Genomic DNA, 16282 nt, shown 5'->3' on the forward strand with positions numbered 1-16282 from the left:
TTCCCCACCCCCAATTGGAAAAGGCTGCAATGACTTTCCGAAGGGTTCGTTACTGGCAGTAAGAGCCCTCTACGGCTCGGGTCCAGGTTATCTGAAAGGCCGTATTGTCCCATAGGAGCCTGCCCGTGTTCTGAGATCTTCTGGGGAGGCCTTTCTCTCAGTCCCACCAACATCCTAGGCACGCCTGATGGGTACGCGGGAGAGGGCCTTCTCGGTGGCTGCTCCAAGGCTCTGGAACTCCCTTCCCAGGGAGGTTGGGCTGGCTCCCTCTGTGCTACAGTTTCAGAGGCAGGCAAAACCCTTTTTTGTTTCAGCAGGCTTTTGGAACTATACTGGACCTGTGTTAATGTATTGGATAGCTCCCACCCCCTTTTAACCTGTTACAGAAGTGGTTCCCAAACTTTTTCAGGTAACCGCCCCCTTGGTTCCACAAACTCATGCCCAGTGCCGTCTACCCTACACTATAAAAATAATTATTCAGAATAGCGTTTTTCAACAACCCACTAAGGAAGATAACAACAATAAAATTCAAAACAGTAACAATTAATTGAATATTTATTCAAAATCCGAAGCACCCGCCACAGGCTTGCCAAGGGAGGGAGGGAAAAGAGAGCGAACGCCTCTGTTTTGCAGCCGGCATGGCAGGGCACACCAAGCAGGGTATGTCTCTTCATTAGCATTTTGGTGCTTTTGAAACATTTCAATTCACCATTAAAAGGACTCTTCTTAAACGGTATTAATACATGTGTGGATTCTTCCCCTATATGGCTTGGGACCAAACTACCTTCTCCCTTAAAAATGTCCCTGGATTTTAAAACCTTCTGGAGAGGCGCTTCTCGGAAAAGACCACCTCGAGCGCCCCCCTGCCACTTCCTTGCCTCTTAACACCCCCCTATGCAATCCCACTGCCCCCAAGGGGGTAATACCACCCACTTTGGGAACCACTGTGTTACAGTTTTTTAAAAAAATTAACATGTTTTTAATTTTACTGTAGGTTTAATTCTATTTTAGCTTTTGTAATTTATATTTATATGTTTTACTTGTACATGTTTGAATCTTGTAAACCGCCTTGAGTCCCAGCACTGGGGAAAAGGCAGGATATAAATAAATATAATATAAATATAATAATATAATAATAATAATGCTCCAGTAGGCTGGTATTTTGGCCACGCTCCTTTTGCCTACGCCCACGGCAAGAATGCCGGCCATGAGAGCTTCTCTGAATTTGAATCCAGCCCTCAGGAGTCAGAGGGTTCTCTTCTGTGATCAAACAGGAACTCCTGCTTCCCCACGCTCTTGCCAATCAGCTCCCTTGGGCACTGCTATTGGAGACTCTAGTCCTTTTCAAGCCCAAATGCCGCTATGCCCACAGCCATCGTCCCAAGGGGAGTCCTTCCGCCTCAAGTTGCCTACCTTGTAATCTTTGATCTCCTCCATCAGGATCTCATCACAGTTGGGCACCATGTCAGGCTTCTTGGTGGTCTCCAGTTTCCTTCGTAACCTCGAGATGTCTTCCTGTAGGGGAAACAGGATAGCCAGGCAGGCCTGCCGTGAGGGCCTCTCAGCGGCTCCCCTGAAGGGCGCAGCAGAGGGGGCAAAAGCTCCCAGCTCTGAATGGGTGACCCCGTCAAAGCATTCCCAAACACCTTCCCCCGCTTTGCTTTGCTTTTTTCTAATCCACTGAAAAATTGCTTTTTCTCAAGAAAGAAAATTAGGGGAAGTTGCGGTCAGGCACCTCTCTATTGTGCCTGGATACAGCTCCAGCTGAAACCCCCTCCGACCCAACCCCTGCTACAGAGGCCATCAAAGGGAGAGGAAGCAGCAGCGTTAGAGACCCAAGTCCATGACTGGCTGAACTTTGCCACGAAGAGTACTGTGCCTGAATTGGCTTTCTTCCTCCTCCCTCCCTCCCAGTTTCCTTTTGTATCGTATCTCTTAGATCGTAAGCAGGGACGATCTTATTTCTGATCTTTCTAAGCTGCTCTGGGAGCCTTGGCTGAAGAGCGGGATAAACACACTTCGAACAAATCAACAAAGCTGCAACACCTAATACACTCACAATCTGCCAGGAGCGTGGGCGGGCTGTCGGGCCACTGGCAGAAACGCTTTGAAAACAGACCAGACAAATTCCTGAACAATGTCTTTGGCAGGCTAGTAGCAAAACGGGATCTCTGGAAGCAGAATGCCTCTTGACTACCAGATGTTGGGGGCCATCAGCTGGGGAGGGCTTTTGCCTTTAGGAACTTCCCAGAGGCAGGGCAATGATGGGAACCAAATGCTGGACCAAGGCAGAAGTGAAGCCTTGCAGAGCCGTTCTTACGCAGGTATTCACAGCCAGCGTCTACCACTGAGAAAAGCCACAAGTGGAAATTGCTGACGGCGAACTAAGTGACGGAGACAGGTAAGCCGAGGAGGTGGAAACCAAAAGCATTGGCAGAGGACAAGAGGTGGCCCAGTGGCGCGAGTTATTGCAACTGGAAACAAAGGCAGATTTTGTCAGTCACCTGGGCTCGCTTGAAGTTGAACATGTCCTTCTCCTTGGTCACGCTGTTCTCCACAATCTCGTCCTGGAAGTCATGCAGCTTCTTCTGGGCCAGCTCCAACTGCGCCCGAAGGTCCTCGGCAAGCTGAGCTGCTTCCATAGCCTGCAAAGGAAGAGAGAAAGTTTTCGAAGGTGTGGGTATTACCGAAATGGAGAGAAGCAGCTGATGTTCCACGCTGCTCCTTAAGGGGCATCTGCAGGTCTTTTTGTAAGTGGAGAGCAAGCTTTCAAGCTTACTTTGGAGACGTGTTCCTAGAGAAGATTTGTGCCTGAGTGAACACATGGTGCTGGATGAGCCGGGTTGAAGGCCAAGAGAAGAGAAACTGACAATTATGATGATGGTGGGGAAGGGTTCCCTCCTGGAGAAATAATCCTCCTCCTCCTCCTCCTCCTCCTCCTCCTCCTCCTCCTCATTATTATTATTATTTAGAATATTTATATACCGCTCCCCATTGAAAAAATTCGGAGCGGTGTACAAGGTAAAATGAAAATAAAAACAGAATAAAACAGTTAAAACAAAATTTAAAAGAAGCAATAACAGTAATCCAAGGCTGCATGTTAAGGAAAGGCTTCTTGGAATAAAGATGTTTTTAGGAGGCGCCGAAAGGAGTACAAGGTTGGCGCCTTCCTGACCTCCAGACTTGCCAAACAAGATGGATTATTACAAGTGCAGCAGCAACAGCTACTGTTGTTAGGCGTGTCAACGTGTAATGCAGAAACTGATATGAAGAAATACCTAAGAATTACCCAGCTGGGTTCACACAAAGGTCTACTCCAGGGATGTGCAACGCCTGGCCCTCCAGTAGTTGTTGGACTTCCAACTCCTTCACCATTGGCTATTCTGGCTAGGTCTGAAAGAAGCTGCAGTCCACCGATACCACAACTCCCATCAGCCTTAGACAGCACAGCCAATGGTGAGAGATGCTGGGAGCTGCAGTTCAACAACGTCTGGAGAGCCAGACATTCCCCGTCCCTTGTCCACTCAGTGATTCCCAACCTTGGATCCCCAGATATCGTTGGAGTACAAGGTCCATCAAACCCAGCCAATGGTCAGGAATTCTGGGCATTTTAGTCCAAAACATCTGGAGGGCAGCAAGTTGTAAAACGTGTGTGTGATCCCGTAAGGTAATTCATCTCACTGCTAATTTCTGTACCAGGCATTCATATCCTTAACATATCCTTAATGATAGCTATTGCTGGTATGGCAGCCAAACAGCACACAACTCTATTTGGGGATTGGGGAGAATTCAGCTGGTTCTTTGAGGTCCAGCTAGTGCAATAGCTGGCGTCCCTCCAAGAGTCAGTAATGACTCAGTGCTTGCACGAGAGGTTCCTTTCATAGAATCATAGAATCACAGAGTTGGAAGGGGCCTACAAGGCCATCGAGTCCAACCCCCTGCTCAATGCAGGAATCCACCCTAAAGCATCCCTGACAGATGGTTGTCCAGCTGCCTCTTGAAGGCCTCTCGTGTGGGAGAGCCCACAACCTCCCTAGGTAACTGATTCCATTGTCGCACTGCTCTAACAGTCAGGAAGTTTTTCCTGATGTCCAGCTGGAATCTGGCTCCCTGTAAATTGAGCCCGTTATTCCGTGTCCTGCACTCTGGGAGGATCGAGAAGAGATCCTGGCCCTCCTCTGTGTGACAACCTTTCAAGTATTTGAAGAGTGCTCTCATGTCTCCCCTCAATCTTCTCTTCTCCAGGCTAAACCTGCCCAGTTCTTTCAGTTCTTTCCTTCCTTCCTAGTGCAATAGCATCAACCTACCCTGCTGCATGGATGCAATTTCTCAAGGAGGGGATCCTTTCACGATGTCACCATCTATCGCTCCTCTTCTCCTGACCTTCCACCCCTCAGCTTGTTTGGCTTTCCAGTTACTCTCATCACTTATCCCTCCCGGAAGGCCTCAGCCAACCTAATTATTTTCATCTGGCCGCCCTGCTCATTATTCCTTTGAAGTTCTGCATTCCCTTTCATCCACTGCCCCTTTTGGTCTTCATCAAAATCACTGTGTGGCCATTGCTTGTCCATATTTCTTTCTTTCTTTCTTTCTTTTTTAGTTCTCTATGCTCCAGAGGGTTTGCAATCTGTTTTTTGTGCCTTAATTACAGACTTATTTGGGATTTCTCAGTGTTTCCCCCTGGAGGGAGATCAAATAAAATAACCATCCCTCCTCATTAACGATGAGGCAAGCATTCAAAAGGACTCGCATGACCACTGCAGCACAGAGAAAGAAGGGCTACGAGGACATATCTTCATAACTATCTTTTCGGCACCAGGCAAAGTCCACATCTGCTCCCTCAAGCCTTTAATGAAATGCGCTCTGGCGTTTGGCAGAACGGTCCTCCCTCTTGTGTGACCTGCTCCTTCGTTTGCTTTATCGGCTGCACACTGCCGATTGCTGCTTTTTATTAGGTAGTTTTCTCATGATGTCATCCTGCTTTTTTCTTATTCTGTCAGCTTCCTTAAAACGCGTGAAAAAGGCCAGATAAAAAAACTTTAATAGTAGAGGAGGATGTCTGTCTGTCAGCACCAAGAGTATGAAACCCAGACACTTGAAACTTGGCATGCATACTAGGGGGATACTAGGGGTGTGCACCTTGAGGCAATTTTGGTTAAAACACGGAAATTCTTGTTAATTTAAATGTCTCCATGTGTCTGAAGCCTGCAGTAACATCTTTAGCCATTAGGGGCAGACTTCCCGAGCCAGCGCACACCCATGCGGGCCTTACGGTTTGAAGCCAGGGGAGATTAGAAGGCCGAGGGACCTTCTGGCTGCTCCCTGTCAGGAGAACGGAGTGAACAGAGCCCTCCTTCAGGGGGCTATAGGGCTGCACTGTGCCATGGTGTGGAGAATGTGGATAGGGAGACCTTCTTCTCCCACTCTCAAAATACTAGAACCCAGTGGGGCCATCCCATGAAGCTGATTGGTGGGAGATCTAGGACAAATAAAAGGAAGCACTTCTTCACACACAGCATAAATTATGGAACTCACTACTGCAGGATGTAGTGATGACCACCAATTTGGATGGCTTTAAAAGGGGGTTGGATCAATTCCTGGAGGCGAAGGCTATCCATGGCTACTAGCCCTGATGGTTGTGTGCTATCTCCAGTATTCGAGGCAGTAAGCCTGTGTGCACCAGTTGCTGGGGAACATGGGTAGGAAGGTGCTGTTGCACCCTGTCCTGCTTTGTTGGTCCCTGGCCGATGGCTGGTTGGCCACTGTGTGAACAGAGTGCTGGACTAGATGGACCCTCGGTCTGATCCAGCAGGGCTCTTCTTATGTTCTTACAGGGCTACGCCTAGGGGTGCCAGCATGGCCTCACACAAGGGCCCCATGGGCCCAACTCTGACAACTGTGTAACTTTACTTGAAGGCTTCGCTGTGTCAAACTTACGGGCTTTTCCAACCCATGCAAAGCCAGGTTCATTTGTTAGTCCTAAAATAAAGAAAAGTCATGTTTCCATTTTATTTTTTAAAACAATATATTCATGTGTAGTTATGTCTTGCTCAAGGCATCATACATGATCATCCCACCACCACCACCACCACCACCACCACTTTATCATCAAAGCAACCCCGTGAGGTGTAGGTTAGGGCTGGGAGAGCATGACTGGCTCAAAGCCACCCACTGAGATTCATGGCTGGTGCAGCCAACTTCAGTACAAGGGCCGTTACCTTACGCTTGTTCATCTCCAGGGCCTGGGTCCGAAGCCCCAGCTCCTTTTCTCCAGTGCCAATGTTGCTCTGCAGGAGATGCTCTTTCTCCTCTAGCTTACGCACGACCTGTAACTGGGCATCCACCTTCAAGGGACAAAAAGAGAGGAAAAGGGAAGCATTTAGCAGAGAATTATGCGCCGCCCTTGGGCGCTAGCGCATGTCAAAAGTTCTGTACCACGGTAAAGCAGGAACCGAAACTTTGCACAAACTCTGCAAGTCTGTTTATTCAACACCGTGCACTGTGCTTTCATCAGTTACGAGGTGGGGAAATCATGCACAGTCACTGGAAGTCTCCCCTCGCGCAGCACTGCAAGCATGGCCAACACCCTTCCAAGCCTACCTTTCTAGACGAAGGGTGAGGAACCCCTCCCAGCCACACGCTCCCCCACCCCACCCCAGGAATCTTATTCAGCTGCTCATTTGACTTCTGAGGCCTTGACCGTACAGAGGTGGGAAGCCCCTCTGGACTGCAAGGACACTGTGGTGTAGTGTCTCAAAATGGCGGATGTTCCTCTGTACTAAAAACAAAACACAAAACCTACCTCCACTTGGAAAACTAAAATATCAGGCAGAAAGGTATTTCGAAGCCTAGCCTTCTCCCTCACATAGTTTTCTGAGCACATGGAATGATTTTCTAAGAAAAAGCATTCAGTCACGGGATGCACAAACACACACGCACGTCCTTTGCAGCCTGAAGCTGCAGGCTTATCCCTGCCCTGAGAACTAGGCCGAGGCTTCAGCAGAGCTGCCAACCTGCTTCTTAGCATACCATTGTAACCCCGGGGGTGGGGGGTGGGGAGCCTGCGGCCCTCCAGATGTTGCCGGAGTCCAACTCCCATTAGCCCCAGCCACCGTGGCCAAGGATGAGGGATGACGGGGTTGTGGTCCAACAAAACCTGGAGGGCTACAGGTTCTGCCCTTGGTTTTGCAGGCGTAAACTTGCTTTTGCTTCAAGGCGAAAGGCAAGGATTTCAGAGAGTGCTGAATTCTGCACCCTGACCCACGTCGAGTGCTTTTTGCTGAGCTCCTGCAGAACTGCAGCCTGGAGTATTATGCACCAAGAGAGTTTCTCGCTGCTCAAACACAACCACTGTCTCCAATGACACCTTGGCTCAAGGAGGAGCCCAGTTCTGTCCCCGCACATCTCCCTCCCTTTCCCAGTTACCTGTGTCTTCAGGGTAAGAACCTGGTCCGCCAGCTCCTCCTTCTCTTCCTTTAGCAGCTTGTGAATCTGGTTGGACTTGATGCGTTCCGACATGAGCTTGAAGTTGGCATCGTCCTTCTCCCTCAGCTGCTGCATCAGGCGGATGTTCTGCTCCTGCATGTCCTCAAAGGCTTGGCCAGTCACGTCCATCTCGGAGAGCAGCGCCTCTTCCTCCTGCGATTGATGTGTGTAGAAGGGGGACCAGTAGAGTCCATTAGAGAGCGTCACACTGACCCATGGGGCGGTGAGGTCCGCCCTTCCTTTGGGCTGCCGCACGAAGCCCCTTTGCGTTCAGGGTCTACTTTGAAAAGGCCATTGACGCAAGGTGGGCCTAAGAGGCAACTAGGAAATATTAAACCTGTGGAACGGGTGCTACACCAACAGCACAGGAGATGCGGTGGTAAGATTGATTTATTACATTGATATCTCGCTTTTTTCCTCCTTAAAGAACTCAAGGCAGCGTACGTAAACTCCGCTCCATTTCATCCTCACAACAACAACCCTGTGAGGTAGGTTGGGCTGAGAGTCTGTGACTGGCCCAAAGTCACCCAGTGGGTTTCCATGGCCGAGTGGGGACTAGAACCCGGATCTCCCGATTCCCCATCCAACATTCTAACCGCTACACCACACGGGCTCTCAAGTTCTCATGTGCAGGAATTAACTGATCATTCATACGAAGGAGAAAGCCATTTCCCCCAGATGGTACCTAACAGATGCCCGCCAGGTAGACTGGACTACAGCCTGCCTCACACTCCAGCCAGCGTGACCGTTGGCCAGGCTGGCTGGGGATGATGGGACTTGCGCAGTGGCTTTCTTGGAGCATCTAGTTATGATATGCTACACTGATCAATGGATTTACCCCACCTCTGGTGCACCTTGAACTCTTCAGCCTGGGGTGGAATATATAGAGTTTAGGTTATATGGGCACTCTCTAGCCCAGGGGTAGGACGATGAGTCCCAAATGGCTGGGCCAGGAACACGGTGGGCACCATCTGATGGGGCTGGTGGTAAGACGTTTGGATGGGAGGGGCCTCAGCTGAGTGGCAGGGCACCTGCTTTGCATGCAGAAGATCCCAGCTTCTCAATCCCGGCATCTCCAGGAAACATCGTGCCTGAAACCCTGGAGAGCCACTGCCAATCCATGCCAACAATACTGGCTAGATAGACCAATAAGCTGACTCAGTAAAAGTCTTCCTATCTTAGGAAAGAAAAATGTCACCATCCTCTCATTTATTCTCTTTAAAAAAACCAGAGGAACAAGGAGGGCCAGGGTCTCTTCTCAATCCTCCCAGAGTGCAGGACATGGAATAAAGGGCTCAAGTTACAGGAAGCCAGATTCCGGCTGGACCACAGAAAAAACCTCCTGACTGTGAGAGCAGTACGACATTGGAACCAGTTACCTAGGGAGGTGGTGGGCTCTCCCACACTAGAGGCATTCAAGAGGCAGCCAGACAGCCATCTGTCGGGTATGCTTTAGGGTGGATTCCTGCATTGAGCAGGGGGTTGGACTCGATTCTATGGTAATACAGCAGCTCCTGCACAGACCAGGAAGCCTTCTCAAAAAGTCTCCTCACCTGCTTAGCCATGGCTAGTTTCTTCTGCAAGTATTCTATCTGTTCCTCCACCGCCCGGATCTTCCTGAGCGCATCCTCGTCGGCCATCTTTTTGCTCTCTTTTTTCTCCTTGTCCTCCAGTTCCTTCACTCTTTGCCTCAGCTCCTCCAGCTGCAGCAAACAGAAGAGGAAGGGAACAGATTCCAAATCAAGAACGGGATTTTTTAAAACACACACACACACACACACACACACAAAAGCAGGAAGAGAGCTCAAATGGCCCCAACCAAACGTCATCCACAATCTCCTGGAATATCTTCTTCTAGAAAACAGCCGGTTCCAGGGAATTAAATGTCGATAGAAAACCAAGTTTATCCTGTTTTGAAACACGCCATTAGCAGCAGGCCATCCCACACTGGTAGTAGCAGTAACTTTATTGTTTAGAGCCATAGGCCGCCACAATCTATGTAAAACAGTACAATGCAATCACATGCCATCCCAGATGGAATTCTTGGGTTTCACAAATAAGGTCTTGGCCGCAACGGATCATGAAGAGTCAATGGAGGACATTTCTCAATTCTCTCCCAAGTTACTAGATTGCTTTACGATGCATTGCAAACTACACGGAAGGTCCCACATGGGACGAAAGGGCAGGATACAAATACATTTTAACACGCAGATGATTACCTCAGCTTTGGCCTTTTTCTCCGCAGCCATCAGCTGAACTTTGTCTCTCTGCTCCTTTGGGGCGGAACGATACATATCTAACAACAGCTTCATCTCTTTCTGGCTTTCTTGGGCCTTCCTGAGCAGGTCGAAAGAGAAAACGGAAAATGTGGGAAGAGCAAAACAGAACACATGGTTGTCTCCTTCAGATCCTGCAATGAGCAGGGGATTGGACTTGATGGCCTTACAGGCCCCTTTTAACTATACTATTCTATGGTAAGAACTGGGCTTTCAGCATTTGACCATGCCAGGGCAAAACCAGCAACCTTCTCATGGGTCCCTATGGGTGATACTGGGGGGCCCAAACAGGGATCCTATATCTAAAAATACTCTGCACAAGTGGAACAGGATCAATGGTTGATCACGGCTCCAGTTGCGGTCACAACTGGAAGCTCCAAACGAAGCGTGCGAGACCTGTTACTCATTCATTGACAGTTTTAAGAAAATCAGGAGCTCAGCATCTCAGAGAAGTCTGGCTGTACCCACTCCCCCATCCCTTCTTCAATACCAGTTAATAAATACGTTGATGTACCGTTTCGCTAATCCCAATAGTGCAATGTGATGTCTGGAGGGGAGGGGCTGCCTTCGAAAAAGGTCCAGAAACTTCAGTTTGGTCAGAATATGGCTGTGAGATTGCTAACTGGGCCATCTTCTCCAGCTCCCAGTCTATTTCTGAGCCCAATTCAAGGTGCTGGTTTTAAACTCTAAGGCTCTTCAAGACTTGAGACCAGGCACCCAAAGGACCACCTCTCTTCACCTGGACCTTGGGATCTTCTTCGGACTTTTACGAGCAACCCTGCTGTTTGAAGCATGGTGGGTGGCTACAGAGACAGGGCCTTCTCAGTAGTGGCACCCTGTGTGTGGAATACCCTACCCAGACAGGCCCACCTGGGACCAAGTTTGGTATCATTCTGGTGCCAGGCCAGGCCTTATTTCCCCCAGCCCTTTTAACGTGCCATAGCTTTAAGCTGTTTCAACTCTCTGTGACTGTTTTTATGCTTTCTTTTTATCCTTTTTTAAATTGTTACTCAATTTTAAACTGATTGATTTCTTGCCGTGACCTGCCCCGAGAACCTTCTTATAGGGCAGCTTGCAAATACGGTCAAATAAATAAATAACGATCCCTAACTTTCCCTTCCCTTTCTTATTGTTTTATTATGATTTTATTAGAATGTAAGCCTATGGGGCAGAGTATTGCTGTTTTATTGTTTTACTATGTACAGCACCATGTACATGGTGCTAATAACAGTAAAAATAACGTGAATACTCAGTATTGGACGGTTCTAGTCCCTAAACTGGAACAGAAATCCCACTTGGCCACATTTATTGCACTTTTGTTCCTCCCAAGGACCAACGTTGGCAGCCCAGAAAGTCCCAAACGGCTGTCGGTGAAACCAGGCCCATCCTTTGGGATCTCACTCCGAGGGCCCAACTTTAACCCCTCTGCCTCCATCCTTTTCTCGTTGCAACCCCAAAATAAAGACCCCGTCATCCGACCGCCAAGGGACGACCCCCGCCAGGAAAAACGCGCTGTGCGTCTTACTTCAGATCAGCTTTCAATTGCTTGACCAGCTCTGCTTCCTTTTTCCTCCCATCCTCGTGCTTCCCTTTGTCCTTCTCTTTGGTGGACTCCTTCTCCTTCTCCGACTCCTTCTGCTTCTGCTTCTCCCGCTCCCTTTCTTTCTCTTTCTCTTTCTCTCGCTCGCGCTCCTTCTCTTTCTCCTTCTCCCGCCTCTCCCGTTCCTCTTCATCCCGTTTCGCCTTGGTTTCAGGGGCATCCTCAGCAGGGCCCTTGGAAGTTGCGGCCTGAGGATCATCAGGCTCCTGCTTGATCTCCGGCGGCTCCTCCTTGGCGTCCTCGGTACTGGACTGGGAGTGCAGGAGGGCGCTACCACTGCGGGATCGGGTCTGGAGCAGAACAGCAGAACACATACACACAGAGAGGCAAAGCATATGAGAAATGCTTCCCCCCCCCCCAAGGTTTTTTTTTATGGCCTTCTCTTGTCCTTTGGCAGTCACTGACACGCCACATCCAGAAGCGAGCTTTCAAAAGAGACATTTGCGATCTGCACGCAGTCACTCCAAAGAAGCAGACCCACCCAGCCTTGCTGCAAAGCGTCCACGTAGCCGGCTGGACACACGTGCACTTTCAGAATCTGTGCACGGCTGCTGGCTTTTACTTTTGGTTTGAGACTTCTACAGGTTCTTATTTGGCGCTGTACTATGTTACTGTATTTTAGGGTTTGTTTTGCGAACCCCTCCAGAGTGCTTTGGCTGCTTGGGGGTATAGAAAAGGAATAAATAAAAAAGTTCGCTCGCTCTTTCTCTCTCACACATGCAACCTAGGGCTGCTGAAGCTACTGTGTATTTGCAACGTTTTTATCCTACCTGGTTACAAAAATATTCAACACAGTTTAATCAATTAACAACCTCTTGAGCAATTATAAAAACAAATAAATATTACTTTTAATACAAATACTTCCAAAAGCTACAGATGGCAAGCATGATTTTTGAAAAGGCATTTCTCTCTCTCACACACACACACACAGACCTAAAATGTGCACTTTCCTTCCCTTCTCCAACATTTATTATTATTTATTATTTATTGCATTTATATCCTGCCTTTTTTTTTCCTCCAAAGAGCCCAAGGCAGCATACATAATCCCCCTCCTCCTCTCCATTTTATACTAACAACAACCCTGTGAGGTAGGTTTGGGCTGAGCATCTGTGACTGGCCCAAAGTCACCCGATGAGCTTCCATGGCTGAGTGAGGGCTAGAACCCGGATCTCCCAATTCCCAGTCCAACGCTCTAGCCCCTACACCACACCTCCCCTTGCTTCTCCAGCCGCCCTTACCTTGCTCAAGTCAGACTGAGCCTCCCGCAGCTTCCGTTTGTATCTCAACACTTCCCCTTTCAGCAAGTGGTTGTGGTTCTGGAGGCTGCTGATGAGGTGGCGCATCTCCCGATTGATGGGGCCTACACACACACACACACACACACACAAATCACACAGGAAAAGCCGTGTTGGTTCAGCAAGACCCGTCGGTTCTGTTGGAAAGATGGCCCCAACTGGATCATCTAGTCAGTTTCCAGTCACTGAAGGACAAAAACTACACTGTGCCAAAGGGACTGGAAATGAGAGCTGGCGGAAAACACCCAAACCCTTGTTATCTCACCTCCCAATTACCAGAAGCAGGGGTGGGGAACTTTCAACTCCCTCCACCCCCGAGGCCCACATGCCCTTGTGGAAAAGCGGTTGGGGCCACATTCCAGCAGTACTGGGGCCAGCAGCACATCAACATCATCATCATCAACATCATCATCATCATCTATTTATTTCTTACCAGCCTCTCCCTTTGAATCGAGGCGGGGAACAATGTTAGGACAACAAATCAACACATCTTAAAAATTCTTGATTTCCCATTCATCTGGGTAGGCCTGCCAGAAAAGGCTAGTCTTCAAAGCTGTCTTAAATTCAGAGAGAGAGAGTTAATTTTACGAATCTCCTCCAGCAGGCCATTCCACAATCTGGGGGTGATAGAAGAAAAGGTCCTCTGGGTAACAGTTGTCAGCCTAGTTTTGGCTGACTGAAGAAAGTTCTCCCCGGAGGACCTGAGTGTGCGGGGCAGATTGTATGGGAGAAGGCGATCCCGCAGGTAGCCTGGACCCAAACCATGTAGGGCTTTAAAGGTAACGGCCAACACTTTGTCCTTTGCCCGGAAACTAATTGGCATCCAGTTGAGTGATTTCAATGTTGGGGTAATATGCTCACCCCTAGATGTATTGGTGACCAACATGACCACGTGTGGATCTCTCGTTCATACACCTTCTCTGCCACCTTCCCCTGCTGCACTGCCACACTGACCTGGAAAAGAGCAGAGCGGTGCTTGTGGAATTGCACTGCTCAGCTCAGTGATGGGAGTTCAGAGCTTCCCCTTCCCCTCTTATCAGCTAAGCAGTGTGGGTGGGGAGGTGATTGCAAGGACAGGAGGTTTAAACCTTTCCTCCTGGCTCCCTGTGATTTCCCCCCATGCTGATCAGCAGGAAAACAGCTGAGGAACGTGGGAAAAGGTGGCGGTGGGGAGACTGCAAGGTGGTGGGAGGTTGGCAAGGGCTGGCAGGAGAGCCTAGTGGGCCAAATGGGGAAAGTTCTCAAGCTGCAACCAGCCACCGGGTGGAGATTCTCCACCCCTGCCTGATTGTTTTTAGGCGCTTAACACAAAAAGGCTTTCTCCCTATCCATGAGGTCTAGACAGTAGGCTTCGCTGGCAGCCAGATTTCAAACTCTAAATGCATGCAGGTTTTTAGCCCATGTGATCATAGTAGTCCAATGAAAGAGGGAAACACAGAGCTTCACTCAAGACCGTTAGAACACAGAGAGAGCCCTCAAGAAGGTACCTAGCTAAAATAAAGTGGAGCCCTGATCAACCCTATCCTCAGGACTGATCTGAACTATCATCCAGGTTTTAGGACAAGCGAATGGAATACTATCCAGATGTCTGGATTAGTACAGAGCCTGTGTTGTGAGGTTGGACTGGATGATCTCTGAGGTCCCTTCCAACCCTGCAATTCTAAATAGTGGATTAGTGCTACCATTGCTAAAAGCTGTGCAGCGCTCAACGGGCTCCCTGTGTCAGGGAAGCTACGTAGCTGCAGTCAAATTAATTTGGACCCTTACCATAACAAGCATCCAATGAAGAAAAAAGTATCCCGGTCTCTATGCAAGACCTGACATGGCGTACCTGCTTGCTCATTGGCCGCCAGGGTCTGTTCAAACTCAATCCGCAGCATCTCGTACTCCTTGCGGACCTGAGCGAGGGTGTCCTCCAGCTGAATAACCTCCGTGCGCAATTTCTTGTGCAGGCTGACTTCGTCCCGCTAGTGAGAGGAACAGAGATCAGTACTTTGATGGCGATGCTTTGGGAGAGTCAGCAACCACCTTTTTGTTGTGGGGCAAGATGCCAAAAAAACAAACACAGGACATCTTCCTGCACAGCAAGGGAATAAGAGGTTTAGGTGATGGCAACAAGGAACAGGGTCTTTTGGGTGGTGGGCCACCAATTGTAGAACGGCTGGTGCTACCATTGACATCTTTTTGGTGCCAGGTTAAGATGTCGGAAAAATCCACGATGGAATCAAATAAGTTTGGATTTCTATGAATCCACCCGATGGGATTCCACAGCAGACCAACTTCTCCCAAGTTTCTGTCCATGAGCGGGCAACGGGATGCAAGGCACCCGGCAAGCTGCAAAACGCAGATGGAATGGAATTTATAAACTCCAGGCACCCCCAGCACCAGGTTAAGACTTTCCACTACTCCCAGGCACTGGGCGGCGTATGACAGGCCTTTTAATTTTAAATTTTGTTGTTTTATCACGCCGTGGTCTTTTATTGCCACTATTTTAGCGGTTTTAAATTGTTTTACATTTTTGTATATTTTAATTCCTGTTTGCAAGATGTCTCAGGACTTTTTGTGAGAAAGCCACGTGATAAAAGTTATATGATGATGATGAGTATTATGATCATTATTACGCTTATACAGTATACTCCAAAGATTAAAAAGCTGGTCCTTCTCTAAAGTCGGGCCTCGTCCAGACTCGCACTTCAGGGCAGATTGGGCACCCACCGTTTGGGATGCGCTTGTGTTCTGACTGAGAGCTGCTGTCTTTGTCTCCACCAGATGCAAAGTGAAGGGGGCTCTATGGACTGAGTGGCAAAACCACCTCTGCCCTGCAAGAGACCCAGCATGCAGTTCTGCTGACCATGCAGATTGGCTCACTGTTCCGCTCTCTAACAGAGCAATGGAGATTCACTGGGGCAGGGGAGCCTCTCCCCTACCCTCAACTGCAACACCCACGGCGCTCCCCTGGCAAAGCAATCTGAGCAAAGTTTAGACCCATCTCTCTCTCTCCAGCAGAGAGAAAGAGTGCAGCATACAGTGGGCACACTGTCAGTGGAACGCTTGGGGTTCAACCAACGTGCATAGAGATATGGACATATGAATCAGACCACAGAGATCCACCCTGACTGGTAGTCGCCGGTCACTGGAGATGTCTGGGATCTAAACTGGAACCTTCTGCATGCCTTACAACTGAGCTACGGCCTGGTCCTCCTCCCAGAGAGCGTCCCAGCTACCCCTCTCTCACTTCTGGTAGGGAAAGTCCACCAGGGACTCGCTGCAGAAGGCATAATGCTTGCCTGCCCACCAGCTGGCCCCACCACCTTGATCACTTACCAGGTCACCTGGCGGCCATCCTCACCCATCACAGGCGACCAGGGAAGCAGCTCTCAAAAAGCCTCCGTTTGGCAGAGCCCATTCTCAATACTACATCCATCGCTGCACTTCTCTTTAACTTCTCTTTTATCCCGTGTCCTCACCTAGGTCGCAAGCCTTCTGGGTGGAAGGCTGGGTTATTTCCATTCTCTACAGACTGCCCTTAAGGCACTGCTGGGGCTTATTACACGATAAGCCAAGGGTACAGAACCTCTTTCACCCGAGGGCCTAATTCAATTCTGGAGAAGCTCTCGGGGTCCGCA

At 49.1% G+C, this 16282-nt stretch overlaps 1 protein-coding gene across 1 annotated transcript in view; it reads right to left on the reverse strand.

Moving 5' to 3' along the window:
• The window catches only part of RNF20 (ring finger protein 20), a 31164-nt gene that overhangs the window by 844 nt on the left and 14038 nt on the right, over positions 1–16282 (reverse strand). The window contains exons 11-19 of the mRNA XM_063129166.1: positions 14488–14623; positions 12600–12721; positions 11287–11651; positions 9705–9822; positions 9039–9188; positions 7426–7638; positions 6219–6344; positions 2505–2645; positions 1414–1515 (exon numbers count right to left, since the gene is read on the reverse strand). Of these exons, the coding sequence (XP_062985236.1) occupies positions 1414–1515; positions 2505–2645; positions 6219–6344; positions 7426–7638; positions 9039–9188; positions 9705–9822; positions 11287–11651; positions 12600–12721; positions 14488–14623 (1473 nt within the window). The remainder of the gene's footprint in view (positions 1–1413; positions 1516–2504; positions 2646–6218; positions 6345–7425; positions 7639–9038; positions 9189–9704; positions 9823–11286; positions 11652–12599; positions 12722–14487; positions 14624–16282) is intronic.

Source organism: Elgaria multicarinata, chromosome 6 (genome assembly GCF_023053635.1).
Source record: "Elgaria multicarinata webbii isolate HBS135686 ecotype San Diego chromosome 6, rElgMul1.1.pri, whole genome shotgun sequence".
Taxonomy (NCBI): domain Eukaryota; kingdom Metazoa; phylum Chordata; class Lepidosauria; order Squamata; family Anguidae; genus Elgaria; species Elgaria multicarinata.